The following is a 22,335-nucleotide window of genomic DNA, read 5'->3' as shown; positions in this document are numbered from 1 at the left end:
CGAACTCGTGCTGCAGTGCCTGCGGATAGCTTCATCGGTTGCGTCTTGACCCTTTGCGCCACCTGGGAGGCTCTAGATTTGCATTTTAGAAAGATTTCTGTGGCTGCAGTTCCTTGACCAGACTGCGTAACTAAATAACTGTTTACTTGGGGGAATAAAGAGCAAAAGATGCAAAGCCTAAAGGAATAGAAGTCCTCGGAATCCAGTATACCTATAACAGTTCATCTCTTTCTCAAGCGTAACCTCAGGCAAGTTCTAATTAGTTGCTTCCCAACAGCCCAGCTGGCCATGAAGCAACCTGGGTGTGCACACAGCTCTCATCTGTTTGACTCAAGCATCTAAAGGTAAACTTTCTGGACCTCAGTATTCTTTCCTGTAAACAGAGTTAATAAGTGTGTTTAACTCACAGTGTTGTTAGGAAGGTTTGATAATATAGTACTTTGCCTGGCATAAAATAAGTCCTTAATAGATGCTAGCCAATTTGAAATACTAACTCTCAGAATATGGAATTTATTTGGAGCAGATCAGCTAAACCATGGGGTGATGAGCAATGAGCTGGAACAGACCCCAGAGCATCAATCCTGCCTGTCATTTCCAGTCTTTTCAAGGAGGTACACTGAGTCAGAACTTTTTCCTTTCAGAGGAGAGAGCTAAGATAAGTGAGTTTTGCACTCCTGAAGGCCCATCTGCTTATTAGAGGAAGAAATGATTTCCGATCAGTCTGTGGCACAGGATGTAAAGTCCTGAGATTCGCGTCCCAGCCTGGCAGACTGGGACATGTTTGGTATCTTCTAGGTCTTCACTGTTCCCTGCTTTTCTCAACTCTATGCACATTATGGAAAGTTGCTGGGCAGTGTTCTTCATGGTTGGACTGTGCTTCTGGCAAGAGATAGTGGAACATGAGGAAGATTTAAAAAGAGGCCAGGGTTGTTTCCTGTCTCTGCTCTCTGCTGAGTTCACTCTGACAGGTTCTGGAAGGCGAGGGCACCTGGGGTCCAGGCTTAGTTCCAGACACTATCCTTTCACTGGTCCATCATTCTCTAGGGTAGACAGTAAACAAATTATCAGGAAGTACACAAATTATCAGGAAGTAACCTGGCCTGTTTTCCTTTTGGAGATTCCATTTCCAGGCTCTGTAGCAGTCTTCTGTAAGCCATGATCTGTACAGAAAATTCCCAAATGACTCAGTTTCTGAGTTGTTCAGATGACAGTCACAGAATCCAGCAGTGTGAGTTCTGGAGTCCAGTGGCTGGGTTCATCTGCATGCTGCCACTGCCCAGTTGTTGGACAAGGTGCTTATCTTCTCTGTCTTACTTTTCTCATGCCAAAAAAATGGGAATATTACTCATGTCTAAATGGATTATGCAGATTAAGTGAATTAACTCATGTAAAACACTTAAATAAAAGTACTATCACATATAAATGCTCAATAAAAGTATTTTGCTTGGTTTTAATAAACACTGACATTTTCAGGAATTCAATACCACCCAAATTTAGAGATGATCATCTTTTGATGTGTTCTAAATTTTTACAGAGTAGTTTCATCATTTGGGAAAATCAAGCTACTTGGTGTCACTCCTGGTGCTTTTCAATTTCCAGTACAAGGTATCTGGATAGATTTGTATTTGTGGCTATTATAGTCAGGTGGTTCTGCACATAAAAGCAATGTAGTAGGTCATTCTATCTTAGAGTGGGCCTAGATGTTTATATATTAAAAAATATTTTATTATAAATGACTAACCTTTTACTTCTTTATATTCCAGTTAGTATCTTTTTATTTTTTTCTCATACCTCTTTTATTTTTTTTTTAATTTTTTAATTTTATATAATTTTTACCTCATTTTTCATTTTTGCACAATGCATGCATTTTCATCTTGGTTACAGTCCCCATACAATTCCCACCCCCCTTGATCCTACTCTTTTCTCCCCTCTCCCCTGTAGTGTGTTTATAGTTGCTTGTTGATTTTGATTTTTACTTTATTATAATTAGTCTTTGTCCTGCTCCCTTACTTAGGTTTTCTAAATTCCCGCTATGAGTGAGACCATCTGGTATTTTTCTTTTTCTTTCTGGCTCATTTCACTGAGCATGATCCCTTCCAGCTCTATCCATGTTGCTGCAAATTGCATGAGTTTATCTTTTTTGATTGCTGAGTAATATTCCACTGTGCATATGTACATCTTCTTGATCCAGTCATCTACTTTGGGGCATTTGGGTTGTTTCCATAGCTTACCTATTGCAAATAGTCCAGTTAGCATCTTTTTAAATGATAAAATGCTTCTGTGTTAATCAGTTTGAGCAGCTCTAACAGAATATCATTGTCTGGGTGGCTTACCAACAACACAAATTTATTTCTCACAGTTTGAAAGGCTGGGAAGTTCAAAAGCAAGCCACCAGAAGAGTCCATGTCTTGTGAGGACCCACCTCCTGGTTCAGAGCTGACTGGTTGTCTTCTCAGGGGCATTATAGTCATTATAGTTATTTTAGAAATACACATGTAGGTTAAGAAACTTATAAATTCCATTTCAGGAGAATGAAAGGGAAACTCCATAATATCTGGTATAATATTTTGGTGTTTTTTAATCCTTTTTTTAATTTTATATTTTTGGTATAATAATTTGTTATGATAAAAGCACACTACGTCTGGTTCTGGAGAAAGAGATCTTACAGTAGACTTGCCCAAACTTGATGCTTAACTCCTCTTCGTGATGTTTCCTAAGATACCCTGGATAATAAGATAAATTCTGTTCCACATGAATGAATGAAATGAAGTAGGAAGAGCAGGAAAGCTAGCACTTGGCTAACACAAGCTACCAGTAACGACTAGAAATGAGTATTAACTCTTTCTGGCATAAACTTTGGAAAATTATAACCACCATCTCTTCGTGAATTTTATCTCCTCATTCATAAAATAAGACAGTTGGATTATTTCCCAAAGTATGTTCCATGGAACATTGGCATGCTTATAATGACAACTCAGTAAGTGCGTTGAGGAAATTGTTAGTCTTCTTTGCCACAAGGCTTCTCAGACTCCTAAGAAGGCCAACGTGGCCCAAATCTTGAAGAGGGAAATACACAGTTGTATACAGTATTTTTCAAACTTACTTGACTATGGGGACCTGGTGTCAAAGGAACAACTCATGAAGTTAATAATCCAAGAGAAATTTTTGTAAAATTGTAATAGTCTCTAGGGCTTCTTCTTATGTTCTAAAATTTTCTGATTTTAAACATTTAAATAAGAGTACCTTCCTTTTCACCTTTTTACATCAGTATAAGAAGGGTAAGGAAAAACTATCTGAAAATAAAATAGCATAAGTCTGATGCAGAAGAGGAACACACCAAGTTCTAATTTATGTAGATCTACGTAACTAATTATGAGAAGAGGCCAAAAGGAAGTTTTAAATGTTAGGGCTTCCAGGGGGCCTCCCTAGTGGCGCAGAGGTTAAAGACAGTGCTATCAAGCTATTGGCAGCCACTGCAGCAAGAGTTCGATCCCTGGCCAGGGAGCTGACCTACATGGCACAGCAGACCTCTCCTGTCTCGTCCGCTGCTTCCCTCAGCAGTGTATTTCAGTTGATCCACTTGTTCTGCTCCCCACTCTGTCTCTCACCTCCGCATCTCTGGCCTGCACCCCAGTTCTTGTATGCATAAATAAATCTTTTTTAAAAAGTTAAACATAGAATTACAGTAAGACCCACAGTTCCACTCCAAATATCCCAGAAAACTGAAATAGATGTCTACAAAGGGATGAGAGAATGAGACAGTGACTGCTAAGGGTCACAGGGCTTCCTTTTTAGGGTAATAAAGGTGTTCTGGAATTAGATGGTAATGGTTCTATTTTATGATTACACTAAAAACCCTGAATTGTATATTAAAAGGGTACATTTTATAGCTATGAATTACATCTCAATTTAAGAAATTATGTGAGAAAAAATACCAAGTTATGTGAGAAAAAACAAGAGGGGTCAATTGTGTGACACACGCACTTCATCCTCTGTAACAATGTCTTCATCTGTCTTGGCCTGGCCTTGACCTTCCTTGTTCACCCATTTCCTTCAGCTGGGTCCTGTCTCCAGCTTGCTATTGCTCCTCTCCTGCCACCCTTCCATCTCTGCTCTCTCAGGCCCCTGACTCAGACCCTGGGACAAACAGGTCCCTGAAAAATGCCTCTCATAATCTCCAGGGCTCTCTAGCTGCAAACTTTCTTTAACTCAGGGGTTTATGGGTCTGACTTCTGAGTTGCGATCACACATACAAATCTTGTATTTGACGGACAGTTGAGATCTTTGGAAAAACAGGCCTTCATTGTTGACTAAACACTCAGTTTTAAACGTGTGGGAATGAACATCTGAAAAGCTGTGCTTCTGGTCTGACTGGGTCTTAGGAAGTCAAAGACAGCAAATTATGTTGGACTTGAGACAAAACAGAATAAGACAAACTTCTATATAACAAGTGTTAAAAAGTCATCACAATTTTTTTTTTTTGGCAGCACTTGGCCACAGAGAAGTGATGGGAATTTTGCTGTTTACGGAAAAAAGTTTACACTAAACAGAAACTGGCACTTGATTCAAGTCTCTACTCAACAAGAGCAACATTTAAATATTCTCAGTATGGGAAATGACTGCTTATTGTATATTTTCACCCATTGCTGGCATAGTTCTTTGCCTTAAAAATCAATCTTTATTTGCTCTTTCTTTAAATAATAAACAGCCTAATAAAGCTAGGTAACAGGGCCTCCCTCGTGGTGCAAGGGGTTAAGCACAGCAGTACGAAGCTATCACAGCCTCTACAGCACAAATTCAATCCCCAGCCAGAGAGGGAGATACCCACATGGCACAGCAGACCTCTCCTGTCTCGCCCACTGCTCCCCTCAGCAGTATTTTTAGTCAGTCTACCTGTTCTGCTCCCCACTATGTCTCTGGTGAATCCTCTCACCCTTCCCATCTCTGGCCTATACCCCAGTTCTTGTATGCATAAATAAATAAATCTTAAAAAAAAAGTTAGGGAACAGTGGAGCCAGGTAGAGCCCAGGCATGAGATATATAGCCAGGGTTTCATGCAGCTCTGCCTCTTACTGACAGTGTGATCTTGAGCAGCTCCTTAACTTCTAGAGGCTGCCCTGAGTCTCTGAAAGCAGGGGTAACAATGCCTACCCTCCAGTGCTCCCGAGAGAACCAACACACAATACAGTAAAGCACTAGCTCAATGCCTGCTGTAGGAAAGAGAGGACATTACTACCTCCCTGGGATGCTGGGCACTGCCACTGTGGTAGTTAAGAAAGGGAGGAAACAATAGTTGGAGTCAACTCAAGTCCAAAGGCATGTTCAGTCCAAGGTCTCATTCAATAACTACAAAGCGTCTAGGTTCTTCAACATTTTCCCAGTCAAGCTGGTGCCCATCCCAAAGAAGAAAGGGGCAGATGTGCAAGCATGAGAGCCTTGCACAGAGTCGAGAGGCTGAATCCATGTGTTATGTCTGCATTCCCAAAACTGAGATGACTGTTGGGGAGAAAATGGTATAATAAAGTGTAAGGTGCTGAAAGTTTCAGCCATGAACAAAACTTCCCATTCATTCAGATTGAAAATAAAATTATCTTTGGTGGGTTTAACAAATTTATTATTAAAAAAACAAGTCTAGGGCCTCCCTGGTGGCTCAAGGAGTTAAGCACCACACGGTGAAGCAATCCACAGCCTCTGTAGCATTAGATCCCCGGCCAGCCAGGGGGAAACCCACATGGTGCAGCAGACCTCTCCTGTCTCACCCGCTGCTTCCCTCAGCAGTGTGTTTCAGTCAGTCTGCCTGTTCTGTTCCCTACTCTGACTCTGGTGAGTCCTCTCACCCCCTGCATCTCTGGCCTGTATGTATACAGCTCTTATATGCATAAATATAAGCTCTTGTATGCATAAATAAATAAATCTTTAAAAAAAAACCCACAAGTCTAAAGATCAGATTGCAGCAACAGTAATAGCAATAATAATAACAACAACAATAATAATATCAGGTAGTAGTGGTGGCAGGGGGAATAATAAAAATTATTAATTATCATCGTTGTCTTTTAATATTACAACTCCTAACAGTTTTAAGAGTTTCACATATTACCCCATCCCATTCTTGCCCCACCTGTCAGGTAGGTAGGCCTGAGATATGAAAATGAGGTTGAGAGAAGTTAAGAAATTTGCATCAAGACCAGAACAACCCCAAAAGTCCCAAAAGTAATACTATGGTCCCTCATTATTTTCTCTATTCAAGCACCAGAATCAATTTCTTTCAAGATAAGAATGCCAGAAACACTGCTTCTCTTGTCTTCCGGAGGTGAGAGGATGTGGTACAGACAAAGGAAAAAAAAAAAAAAGCAAGAGTGACAGAGATGGTCACCCCACACCCCACACGGAAGAGGCTCTTCTCAGATGCTTTAATAATGAACAGATGGGGACAAAGAGAGAGGACTGTGGAATTGTAGAGGCCTGTCTAGTGCTGAGTTGTGTTTTCTGCTTCCCCACAAAAGATATGAGGTGGTCTTATATCCTCGTACCACAGCATGTGACCTGATCTGGCCAGAGAGCTGTGGTGTAACTAGTTAAGATGTGATCATACTGGCGCGGGGTGGGCTCCCAATCCAATAGGACTAGTATCCTTATAAGAAGAAAGCCATGTAAAGACAGACGCCCACATGGGAGACAAAGGCAGAGAGTGGAGTTATGCAGTTGCAAACCAATAAACATGGAAGGTTGCGGGCAACCACGGGGAACCAGGAGACAGAGCTGAGAGTCAGAGGGAACGCAGTCCTGTCCACACCTTGATTTTAGACTTCACGCCTCCAGGGCTATGAGACAGCAAATCTGTGTTGTTTTCAGCTGCCCCACTTGTGAACTAGGAAGCTAATAGAGATTTTTCTTCTAAGACTGAAACGGAGCAACAGGAATTGGTATGTCTAAGAGTTAGTAGAGAGGGAAGTGTTTGGGGAAAGAGACAATTTGTATACTTGCAGTATATTTTAAAATCCCTCTATATTTCTCTTGACACTATAAACAATGGCCGACAGATTCTGCATTCTTATGACGAACAGCCCTGGTTGTAGCAGATAATCCACAGAACTGTAACTTTGGGCAATTGGCACAGCTTTACACTCCCAGGAAGGGAGATACTCTTGATTTTAGTCCTGCAAGTACTCTCCCAAGCACTTTTTCAAAATTTACAGAGGGCCTCCCTGGTGGCGCAAGGGGTTAAGACACAACCTTTGAAGCTATCCGCAGCCTCTGCAGCATGAGTTCGATCCCTGGCCAGGGAGCTACACACATGGCGCAGCAGACCTCTCCTGTCTCGCCTGCTGCTCCCCTCAGCAGTGTATTTCAGTCAATCTGCTGTCTGTTTCCCACTCTGTCTCTGGTGAATCCTCTCACCCGCCAGCGCCATCGCGCCTCCCCCCCACCCCCCCCCCACCTCTGGCCTATGCCCCAGCTCTTGTATGCATAAATAAATAAATCTTTTAAAAAAATTTAGAGGGATAATTATTACCTGGATCCCAGTCATTCTTATATAAATGTTCTTTTCATTCGCCCTCACACAGAGCCTTCAATCTGTTCAAAGGAGCAGTGTCTGTGAACCAGCTCTGAGCAGGAAGCTGGGCCTGTTTACTGTGCCCACAGCACAGAAACCATGCCAGATGTTCTCAAAATAACTTTTGGGATAAGACAAAACCAGTAAGAGGAAGGAAAGTTTCCATTCAGTCTGTCCATTTGTTTGTAACTTGCCATTTGTGATGTGTCAGAGATTAAATGCACATCCTCCAAAGGTCCTAGTTCCAGTAGCCTGGACAGACAGACACAAGGTGAATCTAGGACACATGTACTAAGTCTTTTGGAAGGACCATGTGGAACAGCTATAAATAAAAAAGCATAACATCATACACTAACCATTTCATTTCATTGTTTTTGATTTTTTTTTTAAGCCAGGGTTTGCCGCTTTTCTCACCAAGGAGAGTAATCTTCCAGACACATTGATGCTGATGAGATCACCACTCACAATGTCATGCGAGTACAACACTGGCCTCAAAAGAAGGAATTAAAAGTCATTCCTGGGAGGAGGCTGGGTTTGGCTCAGAAGCTGACTCAACCATCAATGAAAAATCAATCCCACACTTTCCCCCCTTTCCCACCCCCAAGAGGCTTCCAGGTTTAGCTAATTTCTTATTATTTTTTAAAGATTTATTTATTTATGCATGCAAGAGCTGGGGTGCAGGCCAGAGGTGTGGGTAGTGAGAGGATTCACCAGAGACAGAATGGGGAACGGAACAGGCAGATCAACTGAAATACACTGCTGAAGGGAGCAGCCTGTGAGACAGGAGAGGTCTGCTGCACCATGCGGGTCACCTCCCTGGCTGGGGATTGAAGTCATGCTGCAGGGGCTTCAGACTGCTTCATAGTGCTGTGCTTAACCCCTTGTGCCAACACGGAGACTCCTAGCTAATTTCTTAAGAAACAACCTGATGTCAAGGCTTGTTTATTATCTTGAAAGAATAAATTTTAAAGCCTACTTACGACTTACCTCCCACTAGATACAGTAGAGGATGATGATGATTTGTCTTTTAAAATTAGGGATTAGAGGGACTAAAAGCTATGCTTTGGAAATTACCTTTTAAAATTAAAAAGCAAAGGATAAAGTTTCAGTATTAAAATGCTTCCATGCTTGGTTACTACAAATCCATGTGCAAAGTTTTCAAGTACTTCACCCTCATCTGGGAAATCAGTATGTAGAGGACTTGCAGCAGTTCCCTAACTCAACAACTGAGTCAATCTAGAACTAGAGTCAACTCCAAATTGCTCATTTTGCTTTAAAAAATCACTCATTTTTTAAAGCCATCAACTCTTTCTTCCCATTGTGTATACAGTTAATTCTTATTAGTCATGATAGTTATATTCTATAAATTTGCCATGAACACTGAATTAGTGGATACTGAACTACTGCATCCAGGAGAAATACAGGGATAGGTTTCTGATCTTCACAGATCATTTCTATTGCTCTGTCTTTAAATTAATTATTTTTTCCTTGCTTATCTCCACTCTGCATTTAATTCCATTTGATGAGCTTTGAAATAAAACTCAGATATTTTATTTTTTTAGTTCTAGAACTTCTATTAGACTCTTTAAAAAAATAATTTCTATTTCCTTGCTGAGATTTTTTTTTAATTAAATGGAGGCATGTTTTTCTTTTACTTCCTTGAGGATAATTATAATAGGTGCTTTAAAATACATGCCTGATAATTCTAATAATGAGGATTATCTTGGGATTGGTCTCAGCTGATTTTCTTTTCTACTGAGACTATATTCCATTTTCCTGGCTTTTCATATATTGAGTAATTTTGTATTACATGCTGCACATTATGAATGTTAAATTATGGAGACTCTGTATTCTGTTTCTCTAGATGAGTGCTTTTCTTTCTTTCTTTTTTCTTAGAGCAGGCAGTTATCTTGCTAGGCTCAAGATCAGCCAGAGATGGCAGGCAGCAGGAATTTGGGACTCCTCTCTCTAATAGTTCTTTCCTTTTCAGAGTTCCTCCTGCATCTATAGTTTCCCAAGATCCAGTCTCTGGCTCCCCAAAGCAGAAAGACAGAGATTTCTTCACTAGTGCCTCGAATGCATTGCATGCCTCGCCAAACATGCTTGGTCCTAGGCTAAAAGCCAAGAAAATGGGAATTCACCATATATAGCGCCTCTCCTCTGAGCATGGACTCACCATAAGAATCTGCCTGCTTCTGACTACTCTTCACTGTCTTCAGTAGCTGCTCATTATATTATATCCAGAGTTTATAGCTGTTATTTGAAGGAAGGCCAATCTAGCATAATGTTCAGCTACTGCTGCCCCAATTATTCACTATTGTTTTTAGAATGAATTGATGAATAGTCTAAATATTTACACTTCTTAGTGTAAGTCACCTTGGAAAGACTGGCTCAGAAAGAGCTGATATAGTTAGGCACCATCTTCTTCATTCTGTCACTCAGTTCATCTCCTTGTTGAGGAGGGTTGTTCTTAACTCAGGCCAACAGAGGTACAGGTTTAAATGCTGCCTCTCTTGGGTATTCCTAATAAATTTAATTTTCAGCAACGATGAAGGAAAATGGGCTTAAAATGTAGTTCTTTCTGGCTTCTACTAGGCTTTAGGCTATACTTGGGAATGAATTAACAAGCATCTGGTCATAAGGTGAAAACAAGGCTAAGCAGAGAAAGTTTCTCAATAAGAAAATGAATGCAGTACTTCCTTCTAATGTGGAGACGGCGCTGACTGCACAGATGCTGGCCGCATCACCTGAGGGAGAGGGGTGCAAACTACCTCATGAGTTGGGAGTAGCAACGTCTGTGCCCTCTGATCCCAAGCTATCTCCTGATCTCCTGCACCTCTACCTTTCACTGGTCTCTCCACCTCCTTTCAAGGTGTATAACCACACAGGTCCTCCACAAGCAACAGGGAATTCACTGAAACCTGGTATTACCTTTTGGCACTCTATAGCTTGAGAAATAGTGATTAGAAGGGGGAAAAAGCTAAAAACTTCATCACCAAAGTGGCATTTTCATTTCAGCTGTTCCTGGGGGGCAAAACAGAGCGGGAGAAAGAAATCCCAGATTGAAAGCTTTGTGTTTGTCTCCGCTTCTCATTAAAGTGCCCCTGATTATAATCACACCTACGATTACAAGCTTTAACACACCTGTTCTCAAGGATGCACCAGGAAGCGGAATCATAATTCATCCCATCCTATTTCCTTTTCTTTATTCACTGAGTAAGCATAATTTATAAATTTCAGTGAGGGTAGACTAGAGATGGCGTGGAGGACAGGAGAGAGGTTTTCATTTACATGGATGGCTTTTTGAAAGTGACAAAAATCTTCCACGGCCATTTATTTTAGTGCTGGTGAGACAAGTAGTGTTGTTTTCCTTGGCTATACATGGAAGTGAGAAATCTGGATAGAATTTCCATCTCTTCTCTCACTTTATAACCAGACACTTTCCTCTGCTTCTCTCTTTTTCTCCCTCTGTCTGTAAGGGCGTGTAAACTAATAGAGTTTTGTAGATTTCTTTTAATAGTGTTGTGACTCATTTTAAAATAAATTTTTACTCTGATATAATTTTTGGTTTACAGATAAGTTGCAAAGACAGCACAGAGGACTCCTCTATAACCCCTCCCCTGGCTTCCCCTATTGCTACCACTACACAACAAATGCCTATTTGGGAAGAATTTTATAGATCTTGACAACAGGTGAAAGACACTGACTCTTTCTGAACTCCATTTTCGATAGCAGATGTTCAACAAGTTCAGTGTTTACTTTAGAGCAATTTATTTATCTGAATTGTCCTGTAATGATCTGTTGTACCCCATACCCATCAAGGTCCCAGATAACAACAAGGGGGTGACTACTGAGTCACACTTGTAAAAAGTAGCATCAGGAACTTGAAATGGCAAAATCCTACCATGAACAAAGCCTGTGTGTCTGAGCAAACACTCTCCTAATGTCTTCACTGACACTTAGTTAAACACTGATGTGACAACTGCAGACAAGCCAGGAAGTGAATTATTAATGCAAACTCTCTCTGTAGAGTCAACTGGGAATGAGTTTCCAATAAGATTAGGAAGAAAATTAATTTAGAGGTTATTAATTCTTGCACACATATGAATACACACATGTTCACATGCAGAAGCACATGTGCACACACACACATACACACACACACATAACACACACACATTCTTCCAGTACTGGCCAGACACAGGAGAGATATTCAATCAAAACCCCCTGGTGGAGGAAGCAAGCTTAATTCATGCAGCAAATAAAATTTCATGGATTGAACTCATAGCTACAACAGAAAGGAAAACACATGAAATGAGGCCTTTTAGTAATTCAGTATGAACAATAAAATGAGTCAGGAAGACAGGTTACTAAAGTCCAGGCTACAGAGGCAGGTTTGCTGCGTTTCAGCTAGCTCACCTTGGAACCTGTCCCTATGAGGATAATGCCAGGACTCACAGTCTCCATCTATAAACATTTGCCCTGGTTTTTCTGCAGTGGTTGTGGTGTAGTTTGTCTAATATGTTATAGGGGGACACAGAGACTTTTTGAAGATGCAAACACCACCACTTTCCTGCTAAAACATCCCTGCTGACCAATGCATTTGCATGAGTTCACCTAGGGAAAAGGTCTGGTGAAAGGAAGGCCAATAAACAGGCAAAAAAAAAAAAAAAATGAGGCAGGGAAGTGCAGACAGTAAGACACTGGCTTACCTCAGTAGCTTTTTGGCTGAGTCCCCGAAACAGCAGCACAATTACATGGATGGCAGCTCTGCGCACTTGAACTTCAGGGTCTGTCTTAGCCACTGCAATCAGGCAAGCTGTTACCTAGGAGGGTGAGGGAAGAAGTCAATAAAAATCAGGATTGCACAATTACCTAAAGCCTTTTAACCGTGGGCCACTTTCTAGACATTCATCAAAAACACTCTGGCTTAGAGAAAGGTGGATAGTTTCCTCATTCTCAATAAAGAGGAGAGATCTAGTGGTAGAGTTCTTGATTTAGCCTGGCTTTTCTGGAAAAGGACAAAATCTGGTTTGGAATTCAGGAAGGAGACTAGGGAGTGGGAAGGAATACATGTATATAATAAAGTTAAGGTCCAATGCAAATATTTCCTCAAAAGTGGGGAGAACTTTTACTCGCCCCCCTTTGGGGACATCCGGGTTGAAGGCAGGAAAGATGATGCCCAACACATGGGGTCCTCCATCCTAGGGACCCCATGGAGCTTTAGCTCAGCATTCTTCAGCGCTCAAGGCTTAAAAATAATCATGGCACCAAAAAAAATTTAAACCCAGGGATAGAGAAACATAAATACGCAGACTGATCTTCAGCATGTCCAAAGGGGCTCATCCTACAAATCTAGTGCACACCCCAGGTGAGATACCAAGGGTCAATTTCAGAGACTCCCCAGCGGGGCTTCTTGATTTTGAGAATAGGCCTTTCAGTGCTCATTTATTTTAAAAGCCAATTCAATAGCAGAAAACATGGGAAATGGTTTGCAAAATATTTTACATTATTAGCGAGTAATTATATGTCATAAAATGAGACAGTTTCTATAACTGTACCAGTCACACTGTCCCCACCCTGCTCCTGGTAAGCACAAAAATATTCTAAAACCTCAATAAAGAGGTACCACTCAAAACAATGACAGAAACAAACCTTTCTGAGGCATTCATGCAAGATTTAAAAAGAAAACAACAATACTTGAAAGTGGGATGAATGGCAGCAAAGATCTGAAGGTAAGTTTAAAAGAGTCATTTGGTCACTCATATACTTTGATTTGCCGTGTGAGAGAATATCTTGGCCAACCATGGAGTTATTTCAAATCATGATTAAAAAAATAGCACGATTCTATGTTTGGAGACATGTATAAATTCTTATTATGTTTAAATATCCTCACGACGCCAAGCTGGCCATGCTTCTGGCCTGTTCTCAGTCTAAAACCAGCTCTGACTGTAGGGCATTAAGAAGGTTTGAAAGAAAGAATACAGACATGAATCAGGAAAGAAGCTGCTTTAGAAATTTTAACTATGCATGTTGTATTTTTCACAGCTTTCAAACAGTTGGGCATAGTTCAAAGTGTCTAATTAATCAGTGATGGCAGAAAGATTAGAAGAAGTAGCATGTTCTTAAATATAATTGGATCTGTGATGCACTGGCATTTAATCAAGTTGTACATCTATTAGACAATCTTGCAGCTTGTAAGTTTAGGGAAATCCCAGAAAAGCTCAACTCTTTGTACACTGTTGTTCAATAAGAGCAGCAAGCAAGCAGCTTCTGCTCTTTGACCTGGGAGACCCTGACCCAAGGCCATCAGTGGTTTTCATGCTTCAGGCATTAACGGTAGGAGCAATTGAGTCCTAGGAGGAATTCCTTGGGTAATCTCCAAACAGGCAACTACATAATAGCTACCTCTACTTGCAGGCTTAGTGTTTATAAGTTAAGAGCTGAAATCAGAGAAACATGTTAGAGCTAGGTCTGAGGCTTTCTTGACACATGAAAGTTTGACTTATACAGTCAGATAACTAAAGCATGAAAGCCAGCCCGGGCCCATGTAACATGCAGAAGCTCACAAGACTTTTCGCCTCCAGATTTCACTTTGGGCCCATGTTTCCGCAGGCCCCAAGTATGTGGCAGACCAAGGCCTCCTGGCCTAGAAGTCTGCGACGTTTAGCTTTGTCATCTCTGTTCTGCCTCACTACGCTGAGCCAGCCATGGTTCTGGCCTGTTCTCAGTCTAAGACCAGCTCTGACTGTAGGGCATTAGTTCTACAATTGGGACAGGCAGAAATATCCTGGCTGGAGAGTAGCTTCTCCTACATGGACAGTTCTGGAATCCTTGTGCTACCTTGAAGGTACAACTGAGAGAGGAGCTGGGTATTATAAAATTCCCAAGATTAGCTGGAATAGCCTCCTGCTGGCCACAAGCTCTTAGTGATATATGCACCAGACTGTACTAAGACCACTGCAATCTGGCATTAGGGGCAATCAAGAAGAAACCTGGGAAGAGGTGAGTGCTCAGGAACGTTCCTCAACACCTCTGTCACAGGACCAATCTTGTGAAATGTATAATGGTTGGTCAGGCAAATGTTTCTAGAGCATCGGAATTTTAACATGGTCTTGTAGACATCTTCGAGGGACAAGAACAGCCTTCTTCTGTTCAGGTCAAGCCCCTGCAACCAACTTACAGTGTTGTTCACCTGCTGGCCAGGGAGACAGACCCCTTGTCAAACACCAGAAGCAGGGAGGAGGCCCAGCTGCTCTTCCCTCTCTGCAGCCCAAACAAATCCCTCCCCAAGGCTCTCTCAACTCCAACCTCAAGGACGTTCTTCATTGCTTCTACCCCTAAAAGCCTTAGCAAACAGATAGATGGATGATGTAAAGTCTTTACTAATTTATGAATTGGTGTAATGTTTCTATCCTGTTCCTAAGTTCTCCCAGAGGGCAGAAACCCATTCTACATGATCTTCATGTACATCGCCTGGGGGTCAATGTATCTATTCTAATAAATCTAATAGTATTCTATTAAATACTAATTTGAGAACTTTCTCTTCACCAGTTAAATTATGGACGTCCATAACCACTTCTGCAAGTTGCACAGCGAGAGAGATGACTGCTTTGGACACTCTGAAGATTAGCATAAGCAATTTAACACTTAATAGGAGCCCACAGAAATAAGAAAATAACATCATTTTCCAAACAGATGGCCCATGCCAGGCATCATCAAAACTATACAAATAAAGATAATACAAAGAGCAAGATTACCAAAAACAGCTTTGGAAAATTGCAGGAGAGAAGGTACCTGAGTTGGGGTGTGTTTCACGAAAGCAGGATCTCTACTTCATTCCTTATTCTAAAGCTTTCTTTGTTAATATTCAGTGGGTCTGCCAGCTAGTCTGAAACTAGACAACCTGTCCTTCTATTCTGTAAACTCTGAAGCCTCAATAGCACATGTAGCATGGCCTCTAATTCCATTTTTTAAAGATTTATTTATTTATGCATATAAGAACTGGGGTACAGGCAAGAGGCGTGGTGGGGAGGTGAGAGGATTTACCAGAGACAGAGTGGGGAACAGAACAGGCAGATTGACCAAAGTATACTGCTGAGGGGAGCAGAAGGCGAGACAGGAGAGGTCTGCTGTGCCATGTGGGTAGCTCCTTGGCGGGGGCTCGAACTCATACTGCAGTGACTGCTGATAGCTTCATAGGTTCCATCTTAACACCTTGCACCACCAGGGAGGCCCACGGCCTCTAATTCTTGTGTACTCACATAACCTGCCATGAAAGAGAAGTGTGGGAACTATTTTGGCTTCCTCAGGGTTTCCCAAGACACCCACTTGGGTCCTTAACTCAGTTCCATGTACCCTCAGAACTGCATTAGCTTCTGTGTTCAAACAGGTCAAGAATTCAGATCATTCAAGGGGTTAGAGATGATAGCTTTGCATCAGACCCCAAAGCTCAGTTTTGTGAAACTCTGGGCACCACCTTAAGAGTGGACTGTTCCTTCGCTTGCACATTTCATTTGCTGAACTGAGGCTGGGCCTCTCACTGAGGTTCAATTAAATCATATTTACTTCTCATCGTGAGCGATAAAGATGAAAGAGCCTATCAAGATTTGGTTTCAAGCAACACAGCTCTTGACAAGAACAAGGAGAAACTGGGAAAAAATCATAACGCTCTTCAAACAGGTTAAATCTTGACATCATCAGAGAGGAAAAACCTGAATTCCCAGTACAGAGATTATGGAAGGGCTGATCCTATCCATTGTACTCTTCCCTGGCAGCGAGCACCAGCGGACACAGCACAGACAGTGCCCAAATCTGGACCACCCAACAAGTAGGACAGCTTTCATCAGATACCCACAAGCTACAGCTGTGACCCCCGATCAGCTCCTGTCAGAAGCGACCAGGATGGCGAGTTTGTTGCTTCTCCATTTTCTCTTGTTGAAGACAAACTTCCTGGCAGCTCTGACAAGTCTGAGGGTCCCAGCTCCATATTTATACAGCAGTTTGTGCTTGCTCTACCATGTCGCCATTGTACTATCACATCACTCCAGTCCTCTGTCTATTGCACACTCCCTCTGTTGCACACTCTATAGAGATTTCCTTGGGTTCAGGGTTCATTATCTGTCTTCTAGCATGCTGGCCCATGACAAATGCTCATGCAGCAGAAGTTCTGTATGCAGCCAAAGAGAGGTTTCTCCAAAGTTAAAGTTCTATCTCCAACAGTATCCAATGGGGCAAAGCATTTTTGAGAGGACAAAACACTTCGAGAATGTTCATGGGATACTGAAAGAACTGGCACACAAGAGGACACAATAATCTTTTAAAATAAGTTAGATCCCTCCCTGGTGGCCCAAGGGGTTAAGCACAGCACTGTGAAGCTATCTGCAGCCTCTGCAGCACAAGTTCAATCCCGGGCTGGCCAGGGAGCTACCTACATGGCTCAGCAGACACTCCTGTCTCGCCCGCTGCTCCCCTCAGCAGTGTACTTCAGTAGATCCGCCTGTTCTGTTCTTCACTCTGTCTCTGGTGAACCCTCTCACCCCCACCCCCTGCCACCTCTGGCCTGTACCCCAGTTCTTGTATGCATAAATAAACTTTTTAAAAAAACAAATTAAAAAAATAAAATAAGTTAGGTCATCCCACTGCTATTTTGGCTTCCCATCTCACTTTCATTAAGAGCCAAAGTCTTGGGCCTCCCTGGTGGCGCAGCAGATTGAGTGCAGTGCTGTGAAGCTGTCTGCAGCCTCTGCAGTGTGGGTTCGATTCCCGGCAGGCCAGGGAGATTCCCACATGGCGCGGCAGACCTCTCCTGTCGCGCCTGCTGCTCCCCTTAGCAGTATATTTCAGTCTTCTGCCTGTTCTGCTCCCCACGCTGTCTCTGGTGAATCCTCCCACCCTCCCATGCCTCTGGCCTGTATCCCAGATCTTGTATAAAAATAAATAAATTTAAAAAAAAAAAAAGCCTAAGTCCTTACAAAACCCCACTAGAACTCCATCACCTGCTGATGCCAAGTCCTGTGATTCACTTGATCCACCTTGGCCTTGCTGCTTGGGGGTCTGTCAAGCAGGCACCTGCCTCAGGGTGTCTGGACCCAGTGCTCCCTCAGACTATAATTCTCTCCCTCTAGGTTTCTGCCCGGATCGACCCCTTGTTTCCTTCAGGTCTCTGCTCAAATGTCACTCATCAGTGAAGGTTTTCCAAGTTCACATACAATAAATAACAAGCACCTGTCCACACTCGATTGATCTCCCTAGCACACACTCCATCCAAGAAGGTATATATTGCTTATTTGCTGGCTTGTTATTTACTTCTCTCTAGAATGTCAGCTCTTTGAGGCCAGGAACTTTGTTGCATCAATATCTGGATCCCCACTACCCAGCACATGGCTTAGTGTGGTTCCATAACAGGAACAAAGTTAAAGTTAAATATTTCTTGATGAATAAACAAATGAATGAAAAGCTACTTAAAGGCCATGCCAAATATCCCACATTTCCCATATGAATGGACAAGGCAGCCTGGCTATGGGAAGACTCAACGGCTGAAATTTATGAAGACTATCAGTGTCCAATCATGTTCAAACTTGTCCACCCAAGGCAGCTGGCTTGGCACTGATGACATGGCATGCGTGGGATGCTACATAAGAAGAAACATTTAAAAGGAAGACACAGAAATTATGTGGGATGGAACACCTGGTTTTTCAAATCATAGGGAATATATTGCCTTCTGAAGTTTCATTGCCAAAAGCAAATGCTATTAAGATGAAGCTACATGACCCTTCCTGTCAGTAGTTTTCTCACATAGCAATTCTTTTTTTTAAAGATTTATTTATTCATGCATACAAGAACTGGGGCACAGGCCAGAGGTTTGGGGTGGGGTGAGAAGATTCACCAGAGATAGAGTGGGGAACAGAACAGGCAGACTGACCGAAGTACACTGCTGAGGGGAGCAGGGGACGAGTCAGGAGAGGTCTGCTGTGCCATGTGGGTCACCTCCCTGGCTGGGGATTGAACTCATGCTGCAGTGGCTGCGGATAGCCTCTTAGTGCTAAGACTTAACCACTTGTGCCACCAGGGAGGCCCCTCACATGGCAATTCTTTTCAAGGCACAAAACCAATCTTATAAATGAACTGAAAATATTTACTGAGAGACAATATAGACGAGTGGTTAAGAGTATGGATTCTGGAACAACTGCCTGCATTCAAATATCCCAGTTTTGTTATCGTCCTACCTCACCAACTTATTTCATCTCTCTGGGCCTCAGTTTCCCCTATGAGGAGAAAATCAGTTGATATATGTAAGGCACACAAAAGAGTATTAAGCTTGTTATTATTTCTATTTTTAAAACATGTAGGAACTATATCTTCAAAAGAAGACTTAGCTCCTCTTCCATATTAATCAACGCTCAAGGAGCACCCACTATAAGTCAAGCACTGCAACAGGTGCTAGGATAGGCAAAGGCAAATAAAGACTGGTTCTGCCCTTGCTGTGCTCACAACTTATCAATGATCAGGAACATTCTGGAACTGATGTTACAGAGAGTGCAAGTGTCTAAAAGTGGGACATAGTTACGGTAAAAGGGGTTTGCTGGTCAGGTACACCCACAGTATCAGTTCAGTTCTTCATATTACTTTTAAGGCTGAAATAAAAGGAAGGGCTCATTCCTTGTGCTACCCAACGTAAGCCTCCCATCTATTCATTATACTTCATTTCTGAAAGCTTAACATGCAATGCTCGATGCTTACAGTGAGCAAGTCATAGCCTTAACAAGGCCTTTCATGATGTGGTCCTGCCTCTCTTGTCTCAGCACCATCACCAACTAACATACTACTCCCACTTCTTCACTCCCATCCTTTGTATCTTCCTATAGAACATCAATCATGTTAGGCTGTCCCACACCACAGTGCCCTTGCACAAGCTGCTCCCACTGCTGAAATGATGATCCCTTCTGCCTTCTCGAGTTACCTAACTTTAACTTGCCTCCAGAATCAGTTCCAAGGGTCTCTTCTTCCAGCACCTCCTGTCAACATCCAAATCTGGAGGGGATCCTATGATGTGCTCTCTCAGTCCCTATCACAATAGACTGTAATTGCAATCTCAGATGTCTGGGTCTTTCCCAGGTTACCCTCGCCCAGAAGGCAAGGTGGTATTATCTTATGTTTTTTTTAAAACCCTGCCCCCAAACAAAGGGCCTGAAACATTGCAGGAGTCTGGTAAATATATGACTAGGGACAGTTGAAGGACTCTGGTTACCCCATTCTTTTCTTTGCTGTTCAACCTTATCACTGTCAACATCAGGTCCCTTTCAAATGATCAAGATATGCTGGAAAGAAAAAAAACATTAATAGAAGAAAGTAAAATTTCTTTCTCAGTGATGCTTACCCTGAGCACCTATTTAACACTGCAGCCATCCCCACACCCCCGCACCTAATGCTACAATCCTGGTCTCCAACTCCTTCCTCCACTTTTTCTTATTTTCCACATATACTGTAGCACTAGGACCTTATAACAATCCTGCATGATAGGTATTTTAATCCCATTTTCTAGGTCAGGAAATCGAGCTGAGTCTAAGTCATCTGTACAAGTGAACACAGGGATGTAGATGGTGGAGCTGAGCCTTCATTTATTCCCCAAGTGACTTTGGAAACTGGTTCTTTTCAATTGTTTGGGTGGATCTCCAGAAAGATGACACTTCTTGAATGTTACAAAACCTGCTTTAGCTCGATCTTTCTAATTAACCAAACCAAGAAATTTCTCTAATATTTTCAATTCGAAGTCTGTGCTGCCAACATAAAAGCAAGAAAGGAAAGAAGAATTGAAGGATTCAAAAAAAGAAACATGGTCTGTTTTGAGGTTCAGAGAAGCTCATGATGTTCAGGCATAGTTTACTGGTTTTAAAAAAAACATATGCAAATTCTGCTAAATGTGAGCTGACACATGGAGATTGGGAGAAATTTTTATTTAGTTCATGATTCTGTTTTAAAAAATTTTTGTGATGCTTGCAACTCTGTGAATATGTAAAAAAACACTGAATTGCACCCTTTAAGTGGGTGGTCTGTATGTGAATTATAACTCAATAAAGGGCCTCCCCTTTATTGAGCACAGCAATGTGAAGCTGTCCGCAGCCTCTGCAGCACGAGTTCGATCCTGGACGGCCGGCGAGATTCCCACATGGCAGGGCAGACCTCTCCTGCCTTGCCCACTGCTCCCCTCAGCAGTGTATTTCAGTCAGACTGCCTGTTCTGTTCCCCACTCTGTCTCTGGTGAATCCTCTCACCCTTCTGCACATCTGGCCTATACTCCAGTTCTTGGATACATGGATAAATAAATCTTTAAAAAAATAACTCAATAAAGATGTTATTAAAAATAATAATATTTGGGTTTGATTTAGATCATGGGCCATTAGATTGTTTCATTTCATGGTTTATGGTTCAGCTTGGGTTGAGTTATGTAAACTAACAGAAAAAGTAAACAGAGGAAAAAAAAGTAGGAACCATTTCAATATTTGACCCAGAGAAATTATAATAGGCTGAATACTTTGATGATATAACCAGATATAGCCACAATGGCCTTCTCCTAAAAGTTAGGAGTTACTGATAAAATTCATATGGAACCACAAAAAACCTTAAATAGCTAAAGTTCTCTTGAATAAAAAAGAGAATGGGACTATCACACTCCCAGACTTCAACTATACTACAAAGCTATAATAATTATTTTTTTGTTTTTTTCTTAATTTTTTAATTTTTTACATCATTGTTCATTTTTAAACAATATTTGCTCCCCCCACCACCTCAAGTGTAGTCCCCATAGTTTCCTTCACCAATGCACCCGTCCACCATCACCTCGGTCCCCTGTGCTCCTCCCTCCCTCCCTCTGCTCCCTCTCCCTCCTCCTCCCCTGCAGGATGTCTCTGATTTATAATTGTCCATTTTTGCTTTGTTGTGTTCTATACTGTTATTATTTTTTTACACTGATGTCTTATTTGGTTCCCCTATATTCCTGCTATAAGTGAAACCATCTGATATTTTTCTTTTCCTTCTGGCTTATTTCACTGAGCATAATTCCTTCTAGCTCCATCCACGTTGCTGTGAATGGCATGAGTTTATCTTTTTTGATTGCTGAATAATATCCCATTGTGTATATCTGCCACATCTTCTTGATCCAGTCATCTATCTTTGCGCATTTGGGTTGTTTCCAGGTTTTACCTATTATAAATAGTGCTGCAATAAACATAGGAGTACAGGTGTTCTCTTAAATCAGTGTTTTTGTGTCCTTTGTGTAGATCCCTAAAAGTGGAATTGCTGGGCCATATGGTAGCTCCATTTTTAGTAGACAGAGGAATTTCCAGACAGCTTTCCATAGTGGTAGGACCTGTTTGCACTCCCACCAGCAATGTAGGAGAGTTCCTTTTTCATCACATCCTCGCCAACATTTATTGTTGCTTGTTTTTTTGATATGTGCCATTCTTACTGGTGTAAAGTGGTAAAAGTCATAATAATTAAAACAGTATAGTACTAGAACAAAAACAGACAACACAGAAAAATGGAACTGAATAGAAAGTCCAGAAATAAAGCCACACATACATGGAAAACTCATCTTTGACAAAGGAGCAAAGAATATGCAATGGAACAAGGACAGTTTGTTCAATAAATGGTGCTGGGAAAACTGGTTGACTGCATTGACTACTACCTCACACCATGCACGAAAATCAACTCAAAATGGATAAAAGATCTGGACATAAGACCTGAAGCCATAAAATATATAGAAGAAAATACAGATGAAA

General features: G+C 41.7%; 1 protein-coding gene across 1 annotated transcript in view; it reads right to left on the bottom strand.

Moving 5' to 3' along the window:
- Nucleotides 1-22,335, bottom strand: part of TANGO6 (transport and golgi organization 6 homolog) — a gene marked incomplete at its 3' end in the record, with an annotated part of 156,747 nt that overhangs the window by 14,398 nt on the left and 120,014 nt on the right. The window contains exon 17 of the mRNA XM_084257623.1: nucleotides 12,268-12,381. Coding sequence (XP_084113749.1) covers nucleotides 12,268-12,381 — 114 coding nt within the window. The remainder of the gene's footprint in view (nucleotides 1-12,267; nucleotides 12,382-22,335) is intronic.

Source organism: Talpa europaea, assembly GCF_964194135.1.
Source record: "Talpa europaea genome assembly, chromosome: 16".
NCBI classification, from domain to species: domain Eukaryota; kingdom Metazoa; phylum Chordata; class Mammalia; order Eulipotyphla; family Talpidae; genus Talpa; species Talpa europaea.
The sequence above is the reverse complement of the archived record's forward strand: the minus strand, read 5'-3'. Positions and strand labels throughout refer to the sequence as shown.